The sequence below is a fragment of the Dermacentor silvarum genome, chromosome 8 (genome assembly GCF_013339745.2).
Source record: "Dermacentor silvarum isolate Dsil-2018 chromosome 8, BIME_Dsil_1.4, whole genome shotgun sequence".
Taxonomy (NCBI): domain Eukaryota; kingdom Metazoa; phylum Arthropoda; class Arachnida; order Ixodida; family Ixodidae; genus Dermacentor; species Dermacentor silvarum.
Window position 1 is genome coordinate 4380198 of NC_051161.1, and position 23530 is coordinate 4403727.

At 45.6% G+C, this 23530-nt stretch overlaps 2 protein-coding genes across 2 annotated transcripts in view; one reads left to right on the forward strand and one right to left on the reverse strand.

Moving 5' to 3' along the window:
- Positions 1-10121, forward strand: part of LOC119460530 (akirin-2) — a 45788-nt gene extending 35667 nt beyond the window's left edge. The window contains exon 5 of the mRNA XM_037721451.2: positions 8958-10121. Within this exon, the coding sequence (XP_037577379.1) occupies positions 8958-8968 (11 nt within the window). The 3' untranslated portion in view covers positions 8969-10121. The remainder of the gene's footprint in view (positions 1-8957) is intronic.
- Positions 10122-10403: 282 nt separating this feature from the next.
- Positions 10404-23377, reverse strand: LOC119460528 (adrenodoxin-like protein 2, mitochondrial). The gene is made up of 4 exons (XM_037721449.2): positions 23109-23377; positions 22682-22794; positions 13663-13795; positions 10404-10579 (listed from the first exon to the last, which is right to left on the reverse strand). The coding sequence occupies exons 1-4, from the start codon at positions 23264-23266 to the stop codon at positions 10480-10482; spliced, it is 504 nt and encodes a 167-aa protein (XP_037577377.1). The 5' UTR covers positions 23267-23377; the 3' UTR covers positions 10404-10479.
- Between the last annotated feature and the right edge of the window lie 153 nt (positions 23378-23530).

Here is a 23530-nt window from a genome sequence, read left to right on the forward strand (position 1 = left end):
AACAAAAACAAAACGCGTATAAGTCGCACGGGTGTACAAGACGCACCTGTTCCTTTGGTAAGCGGTTTAAAAAAGTTACAGTGACGTTTCGCTCCTTGAACGCGGGTCACGCGCAAGCGTATGGGTGCCATATATTTCCAATCCAGGCGCATTTCTGCCGTCGTGGTTGCCGCGATGCTCCGTATAAATTCCAAAGGCGATAACATCTTTCCCACGCGCCATATGCTGTATTATGTGCAAGTGAAAGCGTGCGACGGTGAGCCGAGTCGCGCACAAGGGAGGAAAGCGGGAAGGCAGCCAGGGAGGGAGGAGGGGGGGGCTGCCTGTACTCTCGGAGCAACTGCGTAATTTGCGCAGCGGCGCGTGCCGTATCTTGACAGCGATCTGCAGATGCGATGACTTCGCGGTCGGCCTACCGCTGCTTGCATTGCTGCACCATCCTTCTCGCACGGCGCTCAGGCCCGAACTTGATCACGAGAACCCGGCACCTCGATAGCGCGCACAGAACCCGTAGCAATTAAGTCAACCAGCGCACCTCGCGTGACCATAACATCGGATCCGATTTTGACGCCAGTTTTTCCGCAAGAAAAAAAAAACGTACATAGGTCGCACCGTTTTATAAGACGCACCCATGAAAAATTAAGAAAAAAATGCATCTTATACACCAGAAAATGTGGTATGCTGAATGTTTTGGAAATGTTTGATGAACCAACCCAGCTAATGCTGCAGAACCTGAGCAGCTGTTGAGTGTTCGTTGTGTTAACTTATAATATAGCGGACTTGAGAAATGATCAAGACAAGGCATGACAAAATGACAAGACATGACATGACAGAATTGCAATATACATCTATTTGTTATAATATAATGGATGTGTAGCAAGACTACACCAAATGGTTTGGAAATGTGCGGTAAGCTTGCCCAGGTAATACTGGAGAAGTCAGAGTAGCTGTTGGGAGCATTGATTGTGTTTTGTGAACTTTTTTGGCATTGTTGTGAACTTGCAAACTGATCAAGGCTAAACATTATTAACATCATTGTGATATACATTTGTTTATTTTATTTTAGTGCAATAACCCTATGCTGAATCTTTTGAATATTTTTGGTGAACTTTACCCAGCCTATAGCGGAGAAATCTTAGCCGCTGTTCTAAGCATTCATTTTGTGTTGTGATATTGAGAAGTTATCAAGGCTAGACATTTTTATTATAATTGTGATATACATTTATTTATTGTAAGTGCAATAAAACTAGTCATTTTTGGAAATGTTAGAGTAAAGAAATCCTACTTTGGATGCCACTTTGAGTCCTTGAAAAACCTGTGACAGGTCCTGGAAAGTCCTGGAATATCCTTGAATTTTTGCCTTAGAAACCTGTACGAACCCTGTTGAAATCCTTGGAACTCCTTGAAATTGAAAGTTCTGTTTTCAAGGCCTTGAAAGTCCTGGAATTTCTTTTCCATCCTTGAAAACCCTTGAATTGGGGTTTTCACGGGGTCCAACAGTGCGACTCACATTATATGGTGGTTGAGGGTGGTCCCGGCAAACTTCATTGCTTTCCGCAACGGCGGGACCGCGAAAGTCAAACTTCCTGCTCGAGGAAGAAGCGAGCGTGCGTCCATCGCGCACTTTTTTTTTCCCCTCTGGCTTGCTTCGACTTCGGGGTTGGCCAAAAGCCATAAGTTGCTGGCCACAATGAGGCTAGAGCGTCTCGACCTTCTCGGGGAAAAAAACAAGTTGTGCCACCATGCTTATTTGTAACGAAAAAGCAGTTACATGAACCTTAACAGTTGAATTTAGTGGTATTTCACTTTTGGGGGGGGGGGGGTTGCCTTGGGCTAGATTTATTGGCGACCCACTAAAAACAGGTACAGCCTCATAGCCTGAACGTTGTCTGTTGGCCACATTGTGCTTTGTTTATCTGCGTGCGTGCTCCGGGGTCGTCGACGCTTTGTTTGCTTTTCCCCCCGTTTCGGTTGTGGTGCTCATGGTTCAGAATAATGCCTGGGAAATGTAAATTACAAAACGCCTGGCTCAGCAACGACAATTACAAACTTCGGGTTGCGCCGGACCCCCACCGCGCGAGAATTTGAGAGGAGCCTTAGCAGGCTGGATGAGTTTTTTCATGACCTCCTGAGCTTCAATCCCTCCTACAAAGAGTTGTGGAAAGCAGTCAGGCTGTTGCTTGTTTTGAGCCATGGGCAAGCAACTGTCGAACGGGGGTTCAGCGTCAACTGCCATATCTCCGTAGAGAATCTGAAAGGTTTGTCATACATTTCACAGTGTATCATATGTGACGCAGAGGACAGGGAAGGTGGATTTTGAATGTTCCTATAACAAAAGAACTCAGAATAGCTGTGTCCGCAGCGAGGCAGCATTACGGTGCACACTTGGAATCGGAAAGGAAACGGTACCAGGAAGACTCAAAGCAGACAAAAAGGCGCACAATCATGGAAGAAGTTGAAGGGTTGCAGACGAAGAAAAAGAAGCTTGAGGCAGTCTTTGCCGATTTAACGGCCTTTGCCGATGGATATGCAGAAAAGGCTGAGAGAACTGGTGACATCTCACACGTAGTGAAATCAAACAGCTTGAGAAAGACTGCAAAAGCGAAGGCTGTAGAACTCAGCAGCATTAAGACGCAAATAGAAAAGAAACTGAAAGACCTGCCTTGAGCTTCAGAATTTCATCTAGTCGAAAGAAACTGTACGTGCACTAAGTCAAATAACTTTCCTTTGTTCTGTCCAATAAAATGTAACGTGTGAACTACCGTATTAAATATTTAAATTTTTTGAAAGGTCCTTGAAAAGTCCTTGAATTTTTTTCTTGGAAACCTGTACGAACCCTGCAATGGCGAAAATACAGACACGGGCGCCTATAGCACGTCGCTGTGAGAGCACAGGCTCAAGCTGGGACACGCCGCTAGGAAAAGTCTCGGCGGCTATGCTAATTGCTCTGGCGATAATCAATGAGCCAACTCGCGAGTGCTTGGGCAATCCCCTTTGGCTTGGGCCTTTGGCAAGTGTGGCTCGGCGTGGTACGACCTCGTGCGAGCACTAGGCACCGCTCTTTGGCTTAGCGTCAGGAAAGAATCAGCACAAAGTATGCACTCCCCGGGCAGAGGCACCATGCGCGAGCTCAAGTCCTAGTCACAAAAGGTGTTGGTGGACGAGAGGAAAGCATGTACGTACCCTGCACTGGTCCCAGAGATAAGAGAGCTACGCTCAGCAACCCGCAGGCAAACGTGGCTGCATAGTGACGTCAGCGCCTCCCCCCACCGCAAATCGCTGCAAGCGGAGCGCCACCGTTGAAAACGGTTGGGAGTGGACGGGGATAGGCGGGGGACAGCAGAACAGGTGAAGCTCGCACGATGGCGCCGGCACATCCCTCAATCCCCACAAGTCAATCCCGGCTATATCAAACTGATATATCGAATTATTATTGGAAATACCCTTAAAAATATAAATACCCTATGTTTTTCAGATGTACAGACGACCAGCAAAACTGTATATGTTTGCACTACAGCTACGGACAATTTTTATCAAGTTCTAAAACAACAAGAAGTCCTTATGAAGTAAGAACAATTCTTCTGTTAGCGCAACATTTTGCGAAACTGGCCGGCTAAATTCGGGGTCAAGGATCTGGCCACATTGCTCCACGCTTGAAATATGTCGAAGCCTAGAGTCTCTTGTGGTTGCAAGCCGTCAATAAACATCGTTGAGCGTCCACGCCGCATGGCGCCGAAAATCCGCCGAAAATCCGTTCCTTGTGGTTGGGCCTTAAGAGTATGTGTGACCAAGCGGAAAGCTTTCCTAAAGTCAAGGAATATGCAGATCAAAATAATTAAAGAGGTCATTGCTGAATTCAACTAGTTTGTGTCACACAGGGTAGTGTACGAATGGCCGCTGGCGGGGATCGACTTGGACAATGTTGTGTCACTGTGCATGTCATGCAAAGTGCAGCACGGTAGCTTGACGTTCACTGCAAGATGCAGAGAGCATTGCTGCTTTACATAGGCTTCCAAGTCCTCCTAGGTTTCTGGGAAGGCTCCTTTCTTGGAACCTTGGAATTTGTCCCTTCACCCTGCAGGCAAGAAAAGCTTTTTTTTTTTTTTTTTTTATGCCTAGCTTCTCCCTACGGTCACTCCGAACTGTCGTGCAGCAGCACTGGTGCTGGTAGTTTCAGCAGCCAATATTGCTCTCCGTTTAATGCTATCATGCCACTTGGCAACGGGTATGGCGGTTGGCGTGGTATGTGTTATGCAGCCCTTGGCAAGGCAGACAGGTTTCCATGGAGTTTCTCGGCCAGGGAGTTTCTCGCAATATTACCTAGGGGGAAATGTGGTGCCACCAGTGTAGACATTTGGGCTTGTTGATGTAACATGCTTGCAGATTTTCTTCTTGTAGCGCAAAAAAAACAGTAGCGCCTGTGTGTGTCTCCGTTCTTTCTTCATCTATGTCCGTGTGTATTTTTGTGCTACAAGAAGAAAATCTGCAAACGTGGTGCCACCGTCAATGGAAGTTTCTCAACGGGCGCTGTGCCATCATGGAAATGATGGTATATGGGTGTACGAGGCTTATGTTATGTGGGGCTTCCCGTAAAACATGGGTTCTCAAAGTGTGTTCCTGGTTCTGTGAGCCACTGGCAAGTTTTCCATGGTTCCACACTCGCCAAGTGGCTAAGACGGCAAACGCGAGGTGCGCTCAACCCAAAGAACCTCCATTACTCATTCCAGAGTGTCAAAAAGCACATCACAGCGCGCCTTTTGCACTTAAATCTCGCAGCCTGTAACTTAACACCATGCGCATTTCTCCCGTATGTAAATCGGGGCCGATAGTGTGCACGCTGATGTATTCATCGGAGGAGAACAAAAATAAATGCGCGGAGCACCGCAAATGCGCAATTCAAAAGAGCAAAAACGGAGCTAGCGTCCAATTGAAACGAAGCAGCGGAGTCCGCATCCGTCCGCATCGCCATTTGTGTGAAACGACTGACAGCAATGCCAAAACGCTTTGTGCCTAATTGTGCCCTTAAAGCCTTTATTATTGTGTTTATCGCTGGGCATAACACCACGTTAGCGGCAGGCCGCGTGCTTTCATAAGTGCGTAGTCCCCATCCATGATCGCATCGATAGCGACCGCGGTTTCGTCCGCGACGGTTGCGGCAAACAGTAATTTCGCTTTGATTTAGTGCAAAACTGTCGAAACCCGGCAATGTTGGCAACTTTAGTATTTAAAAGCAAACAAATTTTTTGCTAATTTCGGCTGCACCTTAACAAGCCTTAACTAAGAAATGTCTGTCCATCGCTACATTGCGGTGTGCCGTGAGCTGGTTGCCAACAAATCGTCCGTCCATCGCAATGGACGGACGATTTGCTGACGACCAGCTCACGGGTGACAATATAATTGGGATGTGCGCATGGTAGTGAAAAGCGCTTCAGATGAAGACGCACGCCGCGGCCTCGCTGTAAGCTATATAATCAGTCACGCGATGAAGAGAATTGCAGCTTCCGTACTGCTCTTGTGCAAAATAGAAACATGATTTGCCGATTCATTCAGTAAATAAAAGCACGTTGACATTGTAAGCATTTTTTATTGTTTTCTTGATACCTTCGATAATTCTACATTTGGTTACTCCAGGCATTTTTTTTTTTTTTTTCGCTCCCGTTAAATCCGAATTACCAAGGTTTTCCTGTACTCAGAGTAGAGTCGTCACTAATTCTAGGACCTCTTGTGATGAAATGTTAATTATATAATTACGTGTCCCCTGCAATAAGCACTGAAAACTGTCATTCTTTTTTGGCATATGTCTTAATTGCGATGCTGTCTTGTCTTTGCTCATAACGATTGCACCCAGTTTGGACCATGTGTGTTGCCGTCAAAGTAGCTAGCCGACCACCACCGTTGGCCCCAAAGATGTTGCACACTAAGCCTATCCTATTGGGGGGAGGGGATTCCTTAGCATTTCATGGAGCTTAGCAGGCTTCCCTGGGACCCACATGCTTGGGAACCCCTGCCGTAAAACGTAAATGTGGCTCTACAGATAAAGCTTTCTTAAAATAAAATTGTCATCAAAGGTTTTTCATTCACCTGTATTACATCTTTCAATGAAGTTTACTCACCTGCAGTGCATAATCAAGCAAATAAAAGGAAGAACCGATGACAAACTGTCCGAAAGCAAGCACGGACCTTGTCGTCTGTTCTCGAACTTTGGCAGGTCACTGATACTTTTTTGCATTTCATATAATTGTATATGCAAGCAAAAGTCGTCATTATTCAAGGTGTCCTGGCTCTTCGAGAACAATGCCAATCCAAAGCCACCATATCCCGGCATTCCCGTGTATACAACAGCGCAGCAGTGCCAGATTTCCCACTAGGTGCTGTTGTGACCAACTCTATGGTTTCAGCTTTCCACTTTCATCGAAGTGCCCGATGGCAATAGGAGCCTGCTGTTTTCAGTATTGAAACTGAATATTTTGAGGTAGAGATTATGGATGTGAAATGTTTGGAAAAAATATATGTATGTGTGTTATGGTATTTTGATGGAGCTGCACAATGTCTACTACAAGGGCACACTGTGGTTTTTTGGTGAATGAGGTTTCAAGTGCCATTGGCTGGCTGACTTATTCAATCAAGCACAGGTTCTCTCGCAGCGTACGCACTGTGCAGTTTAGTGGACTGCCATTTTATATATTTGTCGCTGAATCCAAGAAGGGAACGGAACGCTGGTGGATCATTCAGCCACTATGGGAATGATCTTTGTGATTGGGGCTTCATTTATTACACTTTATCTGGGCCTAAATTTCAAAGCAATTTATACTTATGAAGAAGGTAATAAGACTCTACAAGCACACATAATTGCTGCTAATCCGCCTTTTTCACGGCTCGACGGCGCATGCCCTGGCGGATTAGTCGCAAAACGTTCTGAAAGGGTCGCGGGCGGCCGTGCGGCCCCATCTCGGGGAAACGTCCCACGAAAAAAAAAAGCGCTCGGACGCACGCTACTGCCAACTCGTGCCGTGTACAGCACTCCACTGGTAGCTCGACGCCGGTGCGGTACTGAAAGCGTGCGTAGCGTAAGACTGGCTTTGGTATTGCGACGGGCTTTCTTGTCGATGGCACCAATAATATCGCCGTGCCTACCATCGTTCGACCGAACCCCGCGCATTAGGCCGTCGGACCAATAACGTGATAGCCGCAACACCTTCGTTGGTATATATAAATAATCGCGCTCACAGTGAGTCAAAACATGCCTATGAAGTTGTAAGATTGAAATGAGCAAGCTTCGACCCTCTCAAGCCGTGCACATGAAGTTTGAGCCAATGTTGATCCTGTTAGCCGGTAGCGCACCCGCTACCGGCGGACCTTGAAAAGTAAGCAAGTTAGGGCGAAGGAAAATGCCTTTATAGTTCAGTTCTGGCCTTAGCGATTTGAAATAAACTACTCTTCGCTTCGCACAGCGCATACACTATAAGCTGCAAGCGGCGACACAGCCCAACGGCTGTACGTCCCCGTTCCCATAGGCTGCTGCTCGTATTCGTATATACTGTTTATCTCTGCGTCAAACGCAAAACAAGAGACGGTACATTCGGTACAGCAGCAGAAACAGCCGCCTCGCTCAGTTATTATATACCAACTGTGTCAGCGATGACACCTGCGTTTTTGCGGGAGAACAACATGGCCTTTAAATGAGCGCTTATGTGAGCACAGTTTTCTCTAATAATGCTTTATGACACACGAAAACTAAGTATGATGAAGTTAAAGAAAAGCGAGAATCAGTAATAAATTAACAGCCCGATATTTGTAATTGGATCACAGTCGCTGTTGAGTAGCTCAGGCGCTCATACTGACTCGTCTCACGGTGGAATAACTCGGCTCATATGAGCCGGTATGTGTGTTTTATTCGACGTTTTGATTTTTTTTTTTCTTATCAGTGATGCACCTTTTCCCCACTTTTGACGCTAACAACGATCTGTGGCTATAGATGTCGATGTAAACAAGTGCACCGCTTTGCTAAATCCGACGCGGAAGGCTGCGCGCTCGAAAAATGAATTAAACAAAAAAAGCGAGGTGCAAGTGCAGGAGTCGGCGACATCAAACTCCAAAGCAGCCGCGCCGGCAGAGGGAACTCAGCGTGCCTTTATCAGCCACACTATAAACAAAACGGCGCACTCATGCCTGCTCACCCTATATACGTATATAGTTGGTTAGTGCTACATGGCTTCCAGGAACGACATGCTGCCCCGCAGAAGCCATTAAATAGTTATTCGCGATCCACGAAATGCACAACCGATGCTCACTCAACAAGGGCGCAGGTTCACAAATCGACTGGCGAAAGCCCCGGCACCCTTCCAAAACGTTTCCGGCCGCGTGCGGCAGAGGGAAATGAAAAAGGCGGTGGTTCCGCTAGTCCATGGCCCAATGGTTTCAATATCGGGCTCTTGTGTCCTGCTGTCAGGCAATTTTAATAATGCTTATTTTATTACCTATAATGCAGTACTGATCGCAAAGCCATTTAAAAGCCATGCTGGCTGAACTGCCCTGTTTGCAGCTCCCGTATGGACACTAGCGCTACAGTTCCCTCTGTAGTAATTGTATGAAACTCGGTGGCTGGAATCAGTGTGGCAAGTAGCACCGCACTAGAGAAGGCCTTCAAGATTGGGGTTAAACTTGTATGAAACATTTCGGTACTGTACAAATTCTACAAATCTGGGATTCCCCACTGAGTTCGAATTACTGAGGCTTTATTATAAGTCTAAAATATTTTCTGGGCACGTAACGAATATCGGAGGTGATAATGAGGCTGGAGGAGGGCAAGTGTTCAGATAGTCACATAATTGGGGATAACTGTTTTGGTGTTGTTAAGAATGCGATTGACAAGACTAAAATAAGGAACTAGTTGCATATGAAGCCGAGCTCTGGTGTAGCTTCCCGCTCCTGATGCGTGCGTTTTTGTTTTGTTTCAGATTTGTCGTAACACGATGCTGTACTGTGCAAGAACTGAAGTGGGGCAAGGCAGTATGATGAGGCACCAATGTCCAGCCTGAACCAGTGCTGTCCCCTCATTTGTCAGTTCTTTTCTTCCATTCTCTTGTGACTTGCACGCAGACTGCTGGTGCGTTCATTCCCTGACAGAAAGAAGCAAAGGAGACGCCTCATCTACAAGCCCTTCTGTGTTGGCGATGCGGATAAGTGTGTGCTTTCTGCTGTTGCCGCCTCGCCATAGGAGACCTGTGATGACGTTAAGAGTGCTGAATGTGACATTGCAAGTGGTTGGTGGATGCAAAAGACTGCTTTTGTATGCCAAGGAGTGAAGTTTAGTCACATTTTCTATGTAAAGAGTTAAAAGGTACAAGTGTGGTGCATTGCGATGTATAATTATATGGCTTCAGTTTACTTTTCCCTGAATGAATGTCCATTTTGTGCTTTCGTTGTTGCAATGTATGTGAAGCTTCAGCATGAACAGCTTGCTGAAGGGGTGCACTTATAGAGAGAGCTTTACACACATGGCAGGAAGAGTGTTGAAGCTGCAGCTCACAGTTACAGAGAGGTGGCTTCAAAATTAACTTAGTGTACAGATGTATAATATATAATGCACTACAGGGTGTGCATGCCAAGCTGATGCATTAGTTTTGTACCACTGCGTGTGTTTTCTTGCCTTTGCTTTCAACATATTTGACTGGCTCTTGTACATAGATTTGCACGGGTTCTGCCACATTGCTTTTCTTTTGTGTGGCGATTCACAGAGGTCTTGAATGGGGTATGCAGAATGCCCGAGCAGTGCCTCGCTGGTAGTGTACGGAGAAGACTCCCTGGTTGCGTTCTGAATGCAGTGAACAGTAAATGCCTGCGACACATAGCTGTGGCTTTTGTAGCTGCTTGGACAGTTTTGGACAAGCAGTTCATTTGGCTTTGTAAACATCAGTTCTGTCACACGCATTGGTTCTTTACATTTGAGTTGTGCGCGCTTGCTGTAATGAGGTCAACATCAAATCGTTACTGAAGCACTCAAAACCTTGCGAGTTTGTGCAATTCGGTTGTTTGTTTTAATGCTGGAGTAGTCTTTGGCTTTAATTTGCTCTGCCGATGTGTAACTTGATGGCTATTAGAATAAAACATTTGAGATACAAGTCTATACCTTTTAATAGCTGTAACAATTCTGCACGAACTGCAGGATAGGAGCACTGGCTCCCATAGGTCGGCACTCATTTCAGAGGTACGAGTATTCTCACACCTATGCTGGCTCATGTCCTCAAGTTGGTCAACAAGCAAGCCCAACGTAGATGGATTTTGTGCTGCAAAAGAAACCCTCTACTTCACCGTTGCTGAAACAAAGCCTGTTGCATGCATCTTGGTTACCAAATTTGCAAAGCTGCCTCGTAGTTGCTAAAGTGCATAAAATGCTTGAAGCACAGTGCTGCAAAAATAGTGTATTTCTACATGTAACTAACAAGCCACCAACAGTAGTCTCTTAGTAGTGGTACACTATTATGTGTCTGTTCCTCTTGCATCGTTGACACCAGCAGGTACTTTGATTTCCATACCACTCAGTTCTTTGGTCAGGTACACTTGGCAGCCAAGTCTAGACCTGGAGAAAAGAGCAGGTTCTCTGATTAGGGAATATGGCCAGGATACAGAAGTGCACATGACTGTATAGCTCTTTTGTTTTCCATTGGTTGTTCCCATGTAATTATGCGAATTCGAACAATGCTGTAAAAGTTTCATTATAAACAGCTACCTGGTTTTCAAGCACAGCAGTACATTATTAATGCCACCCCTGTGCCTTTTTTTCCCCCCTCTGCTTTCAAAGCCTGCGCACCAGCTACAAATTAATACCCAACTGTCCACAGGCTTTGGGAAAGAAGTGCACACATATTACACATAATAGCGTCTTCACTAGTCTCGCAATACAAGGCTGCTTAGTCTAAACCCAAGCATGCAGCACATTTTTGTTACTAATTTACTAACCTCGTCATGCGGCCGACAAGCCAGCTATGTAACCAGGTCACCACTATGAAGTTTCAGGATAACGCCAGGTTATGGATGCAAGATTAGGAAGATGTGGGTCAAGAACTGCATTTTTCTTTTTGAAAAATTTTTAGATTTTGGTTGCACACTTCAACATTCTATTTTCAGGTGTAAAATCTAATCAAGGCATTGCAACTGTGGGGGCTTAATTTTTTTTTTTTTTTTCATTCATGCTTGACCAATGACTTTCCTGGTATGAGCACTAGCTCTGACTGAGCTGGCACCAGCTCATTCTCCATTTTCATCAGTACTCGGGCCATGCTTCCTGCATATGAGAGATTGACAGATGAAAAATTTATCTCTCCGTGTTTGGGGCACAACTTAAACACGGGCAGCAAGGTTTAGTTGCTGTGCCTTAAAATAAATCTTGCTTTGCACACACTGTTGCAAAGGTGCGGTTCAACAAACACTTTGAGGAGTTGGGCGTCCTTCCCACTCTGAGCAACCATAGAAAAATCAACATGTCCGGAGCATAGACAGATGAAGCTAAATCTCATTTTTGAAATGCAGCATAGCAAGCTCGTAAGGGTTGTCAGAGTAACCACCTACGCAGCTCAATTTTCAAGTTTTACGCTCCTAAAAAGCATTCTGGACAAATTTCATGCAGAATAGCAACAACCATGTTTTGAAACTTCCAATATTGTTTTTATCTTCTTTACATGGCTTGTGCGCAAGCATTTTAATGCAACTCAGTCTCAGCCAAACCTTACATGCACACGCACAAAGATTTGTAGAATGCAGGTAGCATACGCAGAATTTACAGCAGTTATGTTCATTTAGAACTTGGGAAATCACTGATCGATGTTCTCAATAATGGTAGTTGAGATTTAAAACATTTTCTTTAAATATTTAAGGTAAAAAATGTAATTTTTCCCTCACTTGTAATTTGTTGTCAATACAGGCTATTTTACAACGATCTCCTTGATCTGGTACGAAGCCGAAACTTTGCACAGGAGACCACACTTTTTTATCTTCCACTAAGGGGCACAGAAAAATTATAACCTATTGAGAAACTAAAAACATAATTTAAAATAGGAGATTAACTTATATATTTGACATAAATGTTATCCAGTTAACTTCTTAACGAAAACTTATCTCGTGGGAGCAACTCCCTTAAACATGATACAGTCTCCCATTAATACGACTTCCTTTAGTTGAGCACACTGAGAAGTCCAGGTGAGAAACCATATAATATTGCTATCAAAGGAAAACTCGTTCGAACACTTCAGTTAATTTCACCTCCACCAGCCCTACATTATGAGCATAGCAGTCAATAAAAGCTTGAAAACAAGAGATTTAGTAGATGCCGTTACTGATTCCCCAGGCGTTGACGGTGATGGCAGCGACCTGTCCTGCACTGATGACGTCTTGCGCTGTGCCCTGGGTGATGTTGCTTTTGAGGATTTTGTCGGTGCTGACAAGTGTTGAGGTCTATGGTCCCCTGATCGCGACTTGTAGAATTATATAATGCACTGAAGTAGTCTGTCGATGGCGACAGACTACTTCAAGCAATAAAAAAAAGATCTGAATGCGGTCATTTTGCCGCCGTTTGTTAAGTGGCACTTTCAGAGTATTCTACAAAATGTTGCGGTCCCTCAAGAGTTGCAGCAATGGCAGTCCGCTGTACTGGAAACTGGGGCAAATTGTGCACATTCATAGCAAAATGGAAACAAGAACGCTCGCCTTTCTTGTCCTTGATTTCATTTCATGCTTGGTCTCTTGGCTGTGTATTGGCACTTTGTTCGCCTGAGGTGCTGCTTTACATACTATAGGGTCATTCAATTCTCTGGTGCAAAGTAAGGACTTGTACATTCGGCTGGTCCCTACCACACACCGGATTATTGCCAGAGAAAGCATGCGCAAGCCAAATGTTCAGCCGCTCGAGCAGCACAGCAATCGGAGGCCAGAAGAGGAAACACATCAGCACTTCTGTTCTAAACAAACACACGGCAGACAGGCAAGGTGTTTGCCCACTGCCAGTGCGGCTGATGCCATGCCAACATTGGAAAATGCAGCAGTCACGTGTAACTCCACAAGAAGTGGGTCGTGCTTCCAAGCCATAGGTGAGAGCGTGTTGGAGTGCTCTATTCCAACCTGTCAAATGTAACAAACACTGCCAAAGCTCAGGAAAATGACCAGCTCAATATACCATTAAATTGTAGTCGTCTCAAGGCCATAATTTATGCAGAGATGAATTCGTCATGAAATGTGTGTGGCATTGTGCGAAAAAGTATCACACTTCCTTGAATAAAAGCAACTCCCATTCACGAATAGGAGCCCCCCAAAAAACTTCTACACAGCTGCAGCACTCCATTTGTTTTCACAAGATGCACTGAATTGCAAACAGGCTTCGTGGTATACAAGCACAACTTGCTATGGGATTCCAGTAGCAGTTGGTGCTTGAGGAGAGCTCAAGTGAAAGCAGTAAGTGTAATGAAGAGCAATAATTTTCCCTTTATAATGTAGTTGAGATGACTTTGGGCTGTTTAAAAAGAAATTCATATTCATTGTTCAAACTTGGTAGTAGATTTTGGTTTTCTCTACTCCAGTTTCGTAGTCACACCAAAGAGAAAGGGTTTTTAAATGAAAGAAAATGCTATTAACACGAACAGAATCTGCTGAGAAAGGTGTCAACAGCATTACGTTTCACACAATCCATAGGCAAGGTCCAGCATGTCTAGCTCCTCATCCGAAGGGTTCTCCTTGAGCCTCTTGAAGTCCTCCGGTTTGAATATCAAGTGGCACGTGGAGCAGGCCAGTGTCCCTTCACAAGCACCTGTAAATGGTGACATTTAAATGGAGTGGTCGCATACAGTCCAGAAACCACATGTGCTGGCTGTGATTTTCTTGAGGTGCTCGAACATACAGTCGACCCCGGATACAATCGGCGCCCGACCTATTGTTTCCTACTTTTCTTTCCAAGTCTTTCTTTTCCTGTTAGCGCAACCATGCTTTCCTCGCATACAACATTCGTTGAGCAAAATATGTTTGCTACATCAGCAGTTCATTATAATTGGACTCAGCCTAAACGTCAACATCAAAGAACTGAACAAGGTGCAGAAGGGGACGCCTTACACCCAAAAATGATGCACACCACGCTCTTCGAAATCAGTGATTGAGCTTCACTTAAGTGATTGTCGACCCAATAATGGCATTCTACCAGTTTGTGAAACTCGACATCATCTTAGGTCAGGCCACTGGCATACAAAAGACGCTCGTGCAAGACTATGAAGATTAAGGCAGTCATTATTGAGACCAGTGGATGTACATTTGAGGGGATTGGTAGTTTCCTGGGGCGGTATTCTGTAAGAGTCTACCCAGTGGACTCTCCATTTCGGCTGTCGCTGATTGGCTGCTGCTTGATGTGCAGGAAGGAGACTGGCTGGCACCTTCCTGCACATCAAGCAGCAGCCAATCGACAGCCGAAGTGGACAGTCCACTAGGTAGGCTCTTACAGAATACCGCCCCTGGTCATGCTCCATACTGAAGCCCTCCATATGTGGAAGTTGTTGCACCTGTTCAAAGCTGCTCCATCCACGGATATGTTCTTGGAGACATCCACACTATAGTTGCCTGCAGTCGGCAAGGCCTGCATTGACTACCTGTGCTTTGTCCCACACTAGCTCCTTGTAGATATAGAGCACACGAAAATGCCAGTGTTGTGAAACAGATTATTTTTGCAGGCTTCCACAAGAGAGAGAAATGTCCATGGCTCTAGTATGCATTACTGTGCCACTGATGTGAACTTTCAATGTCCTGGCACTCGCAAACTGTTAGAAGAGAGCTTCATGTGGCCTGACGTTAACCAAGACTTGCAGTTTTCACTTATTGTAGCCCTTCCCTTTCTCCTTCAAAATTGTTGAGATCCTCAACTTGGCTATGTGCTGCACAGCTGTGGGTGTTTGTGTGATGCAAAACTACGATGGCAGTGCATCCACGAGCCTTAAAGGGAAGCTAGAGATGAAAGTGAAGCACTGCGCTGATTGGCTTCATTGTGTAGCACGTGCTGTGCAGCTGCTGTCTGCCTTGGTGAGGCGTGGCCGCACTGTGGTTCATTCAGTTTGTTGTAACTGAGCAGGGCACCAGGCTGATGCAGGCACCCTGTTTTGGGTGTCAATAAACTGTTTGTAGTAGCTGAAAGCTCAGTTTAAATAGGATTGTGATAAGTCGGCTCGAGTGTACCAAAATGTCATCAAAGGGGCCCGGAAACACTTTTAGAACATAGTAAGAAAACGTTGCTGATCTGTAGAAGAGCCTGCGAACATGTGAGCCAAAATTTCATGCAGCAGGGAAGTTATAATCTCGCGTAAAAAACAGCAAAAGATCGCTTGTTCTCACTTCCACAATGTTATCATGCAGCGTTATAGCAAGCTGGTGGACATGCAAACAGCTATTGGCTATATTCATGATCGCAAGAACATTCTCGATAATACTAAAATCACTAATTTTGAGTTGTGATCTCAAGGAGAGAAAAATCATTTCATCTTTTCTCGTTAAGGCATTTTACCTTAGTCGCCGAACCTTCCCCCCACTTCACCCCAAGTTCAGCCGGGCGCAGGCTACCACCCTGCCTCTGCTACAAACAAATACGTACTCTTCACCCGCCCGCCTCCACCTTATATTCCCTGAAGTTTACAATACCCCCAACTGCCGGTGCTGTGGCACTCACCCGGCTACGCTTCCACATATGCTGTGGGAGTGCCCAGCACAGTACACACACATTAACACCACGACCCTCTCGTCGAGGTTGCGTGAGGCTCTGCGGAGCTCCGCCCTCGACGACCAAACCTGGGCGACCCAGCACGCCCGTGAGGCGGCGGCGAGGCAAGCCCTCGACGTCCCCTCATGGGAGGCTTAGGCCCGGCCATCTTAAAGTGCTGGTTCCGCAATAAAAGTTTATTCCTCCTCCTTGGCACTTCCAGTCTACACATGATAGTTGTGCATAGCTGTTGTGTGTGTGTCCTCTGAGATGGCAGCGGCATGCTGCGTCTGCCGTGGCCGCTACAGGGTGTCGCGACGAGCCTTCTCGCCATCGACCACACTCCCAACTTTTGGGTGGGGCTTTGCCCCCTTGGCTTCTTCTCTGTGTAGCTTCCTGCGCGCAAGCGGAGACACACACCAGTGCGATAGATCCAGGCATACTTGAAGGATTAGTGAGTGAGTGAACTTTATTTGGTCCACGATAGACGCGACTAAACTCGACGTCACCTGGCTAGGCCCACTCGGGGACCATCAGGTCAAACCTGACGGCCCTCTCGCGGGCCCTCTGGACTGCCAGGGTTTGGGAGGTCTGATCTTGGGCCTTAATAAGCGTCATCATTTCCTCTTGGGTGAAAGGAGGACCGGCAGAGGCACAGCCCCACAGGACATGCTCGCATTTCGATGGGGGTGAAATGCGAAAGCACCCGTGTACTTAGATTTAGGTGCACGTTAAATAACCCCAGGTGGTCCAAATTTCCGGAGTCTCCCACTACGGCGTGCCTCATAATCAGATTGTGGTTTTGGCACGTAAAACCCCATAATTAAATTTAATTAGTCATGCTCGAAGTCCGCATAACCACCACACAGGGGACAGTCCGGGCTTGGAAACCGTTCGGGGTACATTGTGTGCAGTGCCGCAGGGCTCGGGTAAGTGCTTGTTTGTAGAAGTCTGAGTGACTGCCTGGGCCCTGCATAGCGAGGAGTGCAGCGGAGGCAGGAGTCTTCTCGATAGGTAATTGTGTTTGCAGATCTCGTTGTACGAGCAGAGAGGCTCGGGTCGCCCAGGAGAGGACGCATTACCCGGCGCACGGTGAGTCATACTTCGTGCAGCCGAGTGTGCCTCCTCGTTGGGGTTGAGCGAGGCACCCTCAATATTTCCAAGGTGTGCAGGGAACCAGGCCAATGAGTGATGTTTGAGGTCTTTAGCGTTTTGGATGATACGTAGGGCCTGGGGAGCCACCATTCCCATCTGAAAGGCCCTGATAGCAGTCTTGGAGTCTGAATAAATCGTGTCATGTACACCGTCCGTCAATGCAAGAGCAATGGCAACCTGTTCTGCAACGCTGGAACTAGAAGTGCGGATGGTAGTGCAGCTGATGATTTTCGAATCACAGTCGATGACCACTGAGGAGAAGGCTTCTTGAGCGTACGAAGCAGCATCTACGAAGCATGTTCGATCCTTGTCCAAGCGGGCACTGGCAAGCAGAGCTTTACCCCTGGCTCGTCTTCGTCCTTCGTTGTAGGTCGGATGCATATTGCGTGGCATCCGGTGTATGGAAATCTTGGATCTTATGTTATTGGGCAGCTTCACAGCGTCGGGACCGACGACCGTGGGGTTACGTCCCAGCATGCCAAGTATAGCTCGGCCAGCTGGGGTGCCGGACAGTCTGACAAACTGAGAAAACTCTTGGGCTTCAATAATTTCTTCGAACGTTTGTGGATGCCCAACTTGAGGAGGTCTTCTGTGTGCGTTCGGACAGGAAGGCCAAGGGCAAGCTTGAATACTCTTCTGATTAGGGCATTGATCTTGTTGCGCTCCGACACGAGCCAGTTGTGCATGGCCGCCGAATAAGCGAGGTGGCATAGCACAAATGCGTGGATAATCCGGATCAGATTGTCCTCCCCGATTCCGCGGTACCTGTTGGTGATTCTTCGGATCAGTCCGAGGGCACTTTCGGTCTTGGAACAAATGCGTTTGATGGCGGCTCCATTGGCCCCGTTAGACTGGATAAACATTCCTAGGACCCTGATAGTGTCCACCCGCGGAACTGGGGAGCCATTACCAGTGAATAACGTAATGTGGCTCTCCGTTGCTGGCTTCCAGAAGGAAGTGTGAAGGATTAGAAAACTTTTTTAGCATGAGATTTGTGTAATGACGTCCTTTAATAATGAGGCCATTCTTGTTTTGCCCCTTTAATAACCCACAGCATTAACACACAACATAAAATGGTCAGAGAGAACTAAAATTTTTTAATGAATAACAAGTTTTGCTAAGTTTAACACACACAAACACATGAAATTTGATTAACAATACAAGGAGTAAATGAGCAATAAGGAAAGTTAGTAGAAAAATATACACAAGGTAGGAAAAAAGTGTTGAGATACAAAATACCAGCACGTTAACAGTAGCCGATTCATTACTCGCTATTTGTATCTATTTGTATCTTATCATTATAGCACCTATGTTTGGACCGCTGTAAAATGAGAATTAGCTTGCACATTTCTGAACTCTTGCCAAGTGACACTGTTCCTTTATGAACTTTCCTTGTTAATAAGAGTGGCTTATAGGAGTGGCTTCTTGGGCGAGTTGGTACATTATTGCATGGTAGGATGTTGTCCTAACTTTTTTTTTTTTTTTTCACGTTCTATGTCATTACTCAGCAATAGTCCAAGGGGCTTGCAGTACTCGCAGTATGTTCATAGGGTCTCCCACAACATCAAGAAAGTTGCTGCGAGACAGGGCGTTAATGTTGTTTTTTCTGCTCCCTGCAAACTTTCAGGCCTTTGCTCACGTGTGGCGCGCGGCAGGAATAGACCCCCCCGCATGTCATGACAACGGTTACATTCCTTGTGCTACACGTGTGGTGTATGAGCTTCCGCTGATTTGTGAAAAAGTTTACATCGGTCAAACAGGCCGGTGTATTAATGAGAGGCTGCGAGAACACTACAATTCTTGGAATACCTCTGATGGAGCAAATCTGCCTCGCCATTGTCGGGAATGCGGCTGCGTCCCGCTTTTTTCCAATGTTAAAATCCTTGGTAGGGGCAAGGGCAAGACGGAGCGTGAAATCCTCGAAGCTTACCATATCAATTTGCAAGGGGATAATTGCATCAGTTCTACCTCTCTCTCACTGATGCAGAAGGAGTTTCCTATTGCACTGGCGTTAGCTACGTGGCGTTTTGCAATCACCTTTGTTTGTGTGTGGGTTTCGGCTTTTGAGCTGCGCATGCCCCCCGGGTTTTCCTAGGAGACGGGGTTTTTCAATAAAGCACAGTTGTTAGTCCAGTCGTCGTGTGTGCCACGTCTCTTCTCTGTCCTTCGTCTTTTGACTGGTTTTTACTATTCAGTATGTACCAACTGACCCAGACTGCTACTCTACTGCAATGCACAGTGCAGCAAGACGCTGCCTTTATACAGTCGAATGCTTCAACAGCAAAATGACCTATATAACAACTGATTGATTACGTCCCGGCGAATTCCCATCTTTCACATGTATTGTGAACGTCTCTACACAGAAGACCACTACAAAGAATTCGCCTGTAGAATGAAGTAATTTAGGTGTCCCCAACAGCTGATTTACAACAAACTCCATGTAGCCGTGTAGCCACTGCCCTCTGCAGACGTCACTAAGGCACGCTCTGCACTAGCGCTCGTTAACGGCAGCATTAGCGATGCCAGCGACTAGCGTGCTAATATCAGAAGTAGTCATGCTGCACTGCTCCAAGAATTGCTAGACTCGTACGCCGCTTCCTGTGACGCAGCAGAGGATGTATTGGCCGAGGAATACGTCGTCGTTGATGACGACGTGATAATGTGATCGTAATTGGCGATGTCTCCAAAGCTATACAAGGCGAAAAAGACGCAATTGTCAAGGAAAGCAACTGTGATAAAAATCCTGTAAACAAACCCAGAATTCTGAAGGCAATCGTGGCACTCGATGATGTGCAGCTTTATTTTGCGTAGTTCTTGCATGCTGTGAACCTAGGTGAAATAAGGCTAGCTGCAGTTGCACAATCTGTCAGACGAAGTGTGCACAAGAAATAGCGACTTACCAAGTCTCTCAAATTCATATTATTGATAGCTTTCTTTTGTTTAACGTGCTTAGCCTGCCCTATGGCGAGTGGTACAGACCTTTACAGCAAAGTGACCTGGTTCTGCTCTCAAGCATACCAGCCAGCTAGTCTGAATTGGGAGGTGTCGTGAGGGGTGGACTAAATATGTGCAATACAAAATACAGGCTGCATCAATAATAGCATTGACATTTTTACAACGAAATGTCTTCCACATGTGTAGTAATCTTTAACATAGCAAAATTAAGTGCTTGCAAAAAATTCAAAATAGTATCTAATAGCAGCTGGAGCCAGCTCTTACAACTTGTGTGATCGACGTGCAGTATCTGGCACATTAAATGTTACTTCAAATCTCCCTTCATAGTGCACAGTGAATAGGTTTATACATAGTCAGGCAAGGCACTTTTTATCATGATTGATCCCTAATGGGACCGAAATACTCGGATTGCTATTGGCTCCTTTGTGCAAGCTGAGTAAGGGAGCCAATCATGGTCAAGAAATTCGATCCCAACGGGGCTTAATCCAATCAAAAGTGTCATGTGTGACAAGGGACTTGTGAAGGAGTCCTCGGTCCAAACCCCGGCTAGCTAGCCCTAGCCTGTCCTGCGCCTAACTGGTGCACTCTACTTCGGTGGCTTCCTTGATGGAAATGTTGATGCTGCTGTGTGGTGCACGAGTGCTCCCACAGAACATATCCACGATGTTTATATGTTGTGGCCTTAAGTGTTTGTGAATCTCAATGGCAGCAGCAGAAAGTTCGCACTACTTTTCGTAATGCAAGCACCTTCTAAAGGTACACCTTCACCAGCCCATATTGCAAATTTTTATACATTGGAAGTTGAAAAACACTACCTAGGGATCATTCTACTGAAAAATAACTTCAAATCGATTTGTTATTAGAGGAGGTAGAAGTAATTTTAATGCCCTGTTTACCATACCACCAGGAGTCAAGCGAGACTGACAACACATCTCGTCGGCAAGCTACGTTCCTTTGCCGCCTTCTCCTGGGTTTGCGTGACGAGCCCCGCCTCTTATTCCTCACTCCATTTTTTGCTGTGCGGTGCATTTCCAGTGGTGGCATCCCACCTTGGTCAATTAACCGAAGTAATGTGATGTTGCTAGGACTCTGTTTTAGATCATGGCATTTGTGCATGTTACCTGGCTGGGAGCTTCACTACCTCAAGAGGGGGAGGATGCATGGTGTTTGGTTTAAAATTTAAGCTGTTTTAGTGGCACGCAGCGCTGTAATATACTTTGCAGACGCAATGGTCAATGCGCGAATTATGCACTGAGCTTGTCAGTTTAAAATGGTCAATCCTAGTGAGGGGCCCTTAAGTGAAGTTTAAAGGTCAAGTATCTGTGCACACTGCCAGTGATGGTCTAGTAAAATGCATTTTGCTTTCACGTGGTCCTTACCAGGCACAGCAAATTATGCCGACTGTCATTACTATGCTCAGCTGTCCTGTCAAAATTTCCATAAATTATCTAGAAGATATCACTGATCACTTTATTTGGCAAATTCACTTGCCTTACTATAGTGTTCTTTTGCATTCTCATGAGATGGCGTGACATCAGTGCGGTAATGCATCCACCGCGGATTTCATCTCGCAACCTTTTGCTTAGCACTGCAACACCAACTAAGGCCACCATGGCGGGTGTGGCTTTTGCAATAGAAATATCCTGTGTGTTACGGTACACACAATACTATAACTAGAAAGAAAGAAAAAAAAAAAAGAAACGTAATGCGTTTCTTTAAAACCATTGCTGGTCCTTAAGGCGACACCAGAGTCCTTCGATATTTTTCTGGCGGTACTGTCATAGGGGTCTCAATTTCGTTATATCCAATATTTGCTATAATGTACATTTTTACATGCTGCTACTAAAGAAACTTTACTTCATTATATCCGCGTTTGTTATATCAACGTTCGACTGTACTGATTTGCAACTCGTTGAATATATTATGATAGATCCAACATACCTTAAAGGGACCCTAAAGAGAGAAATAGGTTGAGTCCATATTAGTATCCTTTTACAATACCAAGACTCTTACTGTAAGAGGAGGCTCGATAAAATAGAAAAGACGCAAGACCGAAAGGTGGGTGGGTGATGGAGCACCAGTTCGCTGCATCGTCGTGGATTTTGACGCCATCTGGTCAGGCCTGGTTTGCTTTTCACTGATAAAATTTGCACTATACGGTGTCTTAGAGAAGCCAGAAACTGAACTTGGCAATTTTTGATAATACTTACTACGCCATGACAGCCCAAATATGAAAAAAAAAAGATACTTTGAAATCATGACTGAAGTACCGGTGCTAGGGTTTCGGCACGAAATTAAACAAGTGGAAGTTTGCCCTTCACTTTCTGTCTTAGTAATCGAGCTCTATCTTAACCATGAAATTAATGAAAGTTCTGAAAGAACACATCATCAGTCTTAACTGATTCAGTGTTTCTCTTTAGGGTGTCCCTTTCAGATAGCATGTAAAAGCCCTGCACGTGAATTCACAGACGTAACAGGTTAGGCATTCAGTCTCTGCCACACAGAGTGGCATGGGTGATGGCGACTTCGGGTTAGCGTCTTTTTCAATGACTTTTAAAGGCGGCCATTCTCGCGCTAGCTCACTCGTCATTACGGAGCGTCATATGCTGACGCATTAAAAACTGGCGCAGAAGTGGCGCATCGGATTAACGCGCAGCTTCGTTGTGCTAGTCATTCGTTAGCACCGCGATCCTTCGTATTTCGGCGTGTGATCATTGTGGAAGTAGTGAAATCGTATTATAAGCAGGCCCCCAAAAAAACTGCTACGCCTGCGAGTGTGCAAATTATCAAATCGATGCTTCACATGACTGCGCGCCAGCAAAAGTCGATAAAACGGTGGTGTGCTTGACTCACCGAAACCATCGAAATCAAGGTGGCTGTTGATAATGACGTCCAAGAGACTGTCGCCTACTTTGCCTACTGCGCTGACTTTTTCGCCGCTTTCCCGGACAAAGGTTACGTCAAAACTGTAATGCAGAGAAGAAAGAAGAAAAAACAAGAGTCTGCTACATTCAACCGATCCAACCTTCCGAAATGTTCCTGCTCTTAACACGTAGCGATTATTTAGCTTGTTTACTCAGCTATCGCCCTTCAGTGTTACTGAACCTTGCCTTGGCTTTATCGAGACGCGCCCCTACAAACGATGGTCTTTGGACAAGATAAAATCGTCCGCTACGCTAACGAAGTAGGGTCACAGGGTGGAACTAATAGAGAGCGTGAAGTAAACGGCACCTGTCTAGAGGAATGACACGATATAATGAGTAGAAATATAGTGGCTTACGTTTCTTTTCTCCTGACGGGAAACGTGGTAGCAATGCACCGGTTTGATGCGAGCGCCGTTGTACCATTCAAACTCATTAGGCACGTGATCTTGCTATTATGCTTCGTGCCACATGCGACCGTGAACTTTGTAAGTCCTATCCGAAGGAGGTGCGACATGACTATTTTTCCGCAGTAATCGGCAGGTTTTTCAGAGGCATGCAGTAAGGATGCGGTGATTGATTGTGTTGCAGACGGTGCGCACAGAATAAAGATTTAGCAAGTAGCATCAGTATCGTAAATAAGATGCAAATAACGCAAGCCAAAAATAAATAATTATTTGTAGATAAAATAGGGTTTAATTACGCCAGCTGTATTATTATCATACCCCGGGTCTTTCTTTTTACTAAATGCCAATTTAATTTAATTATTTTTATATATAAA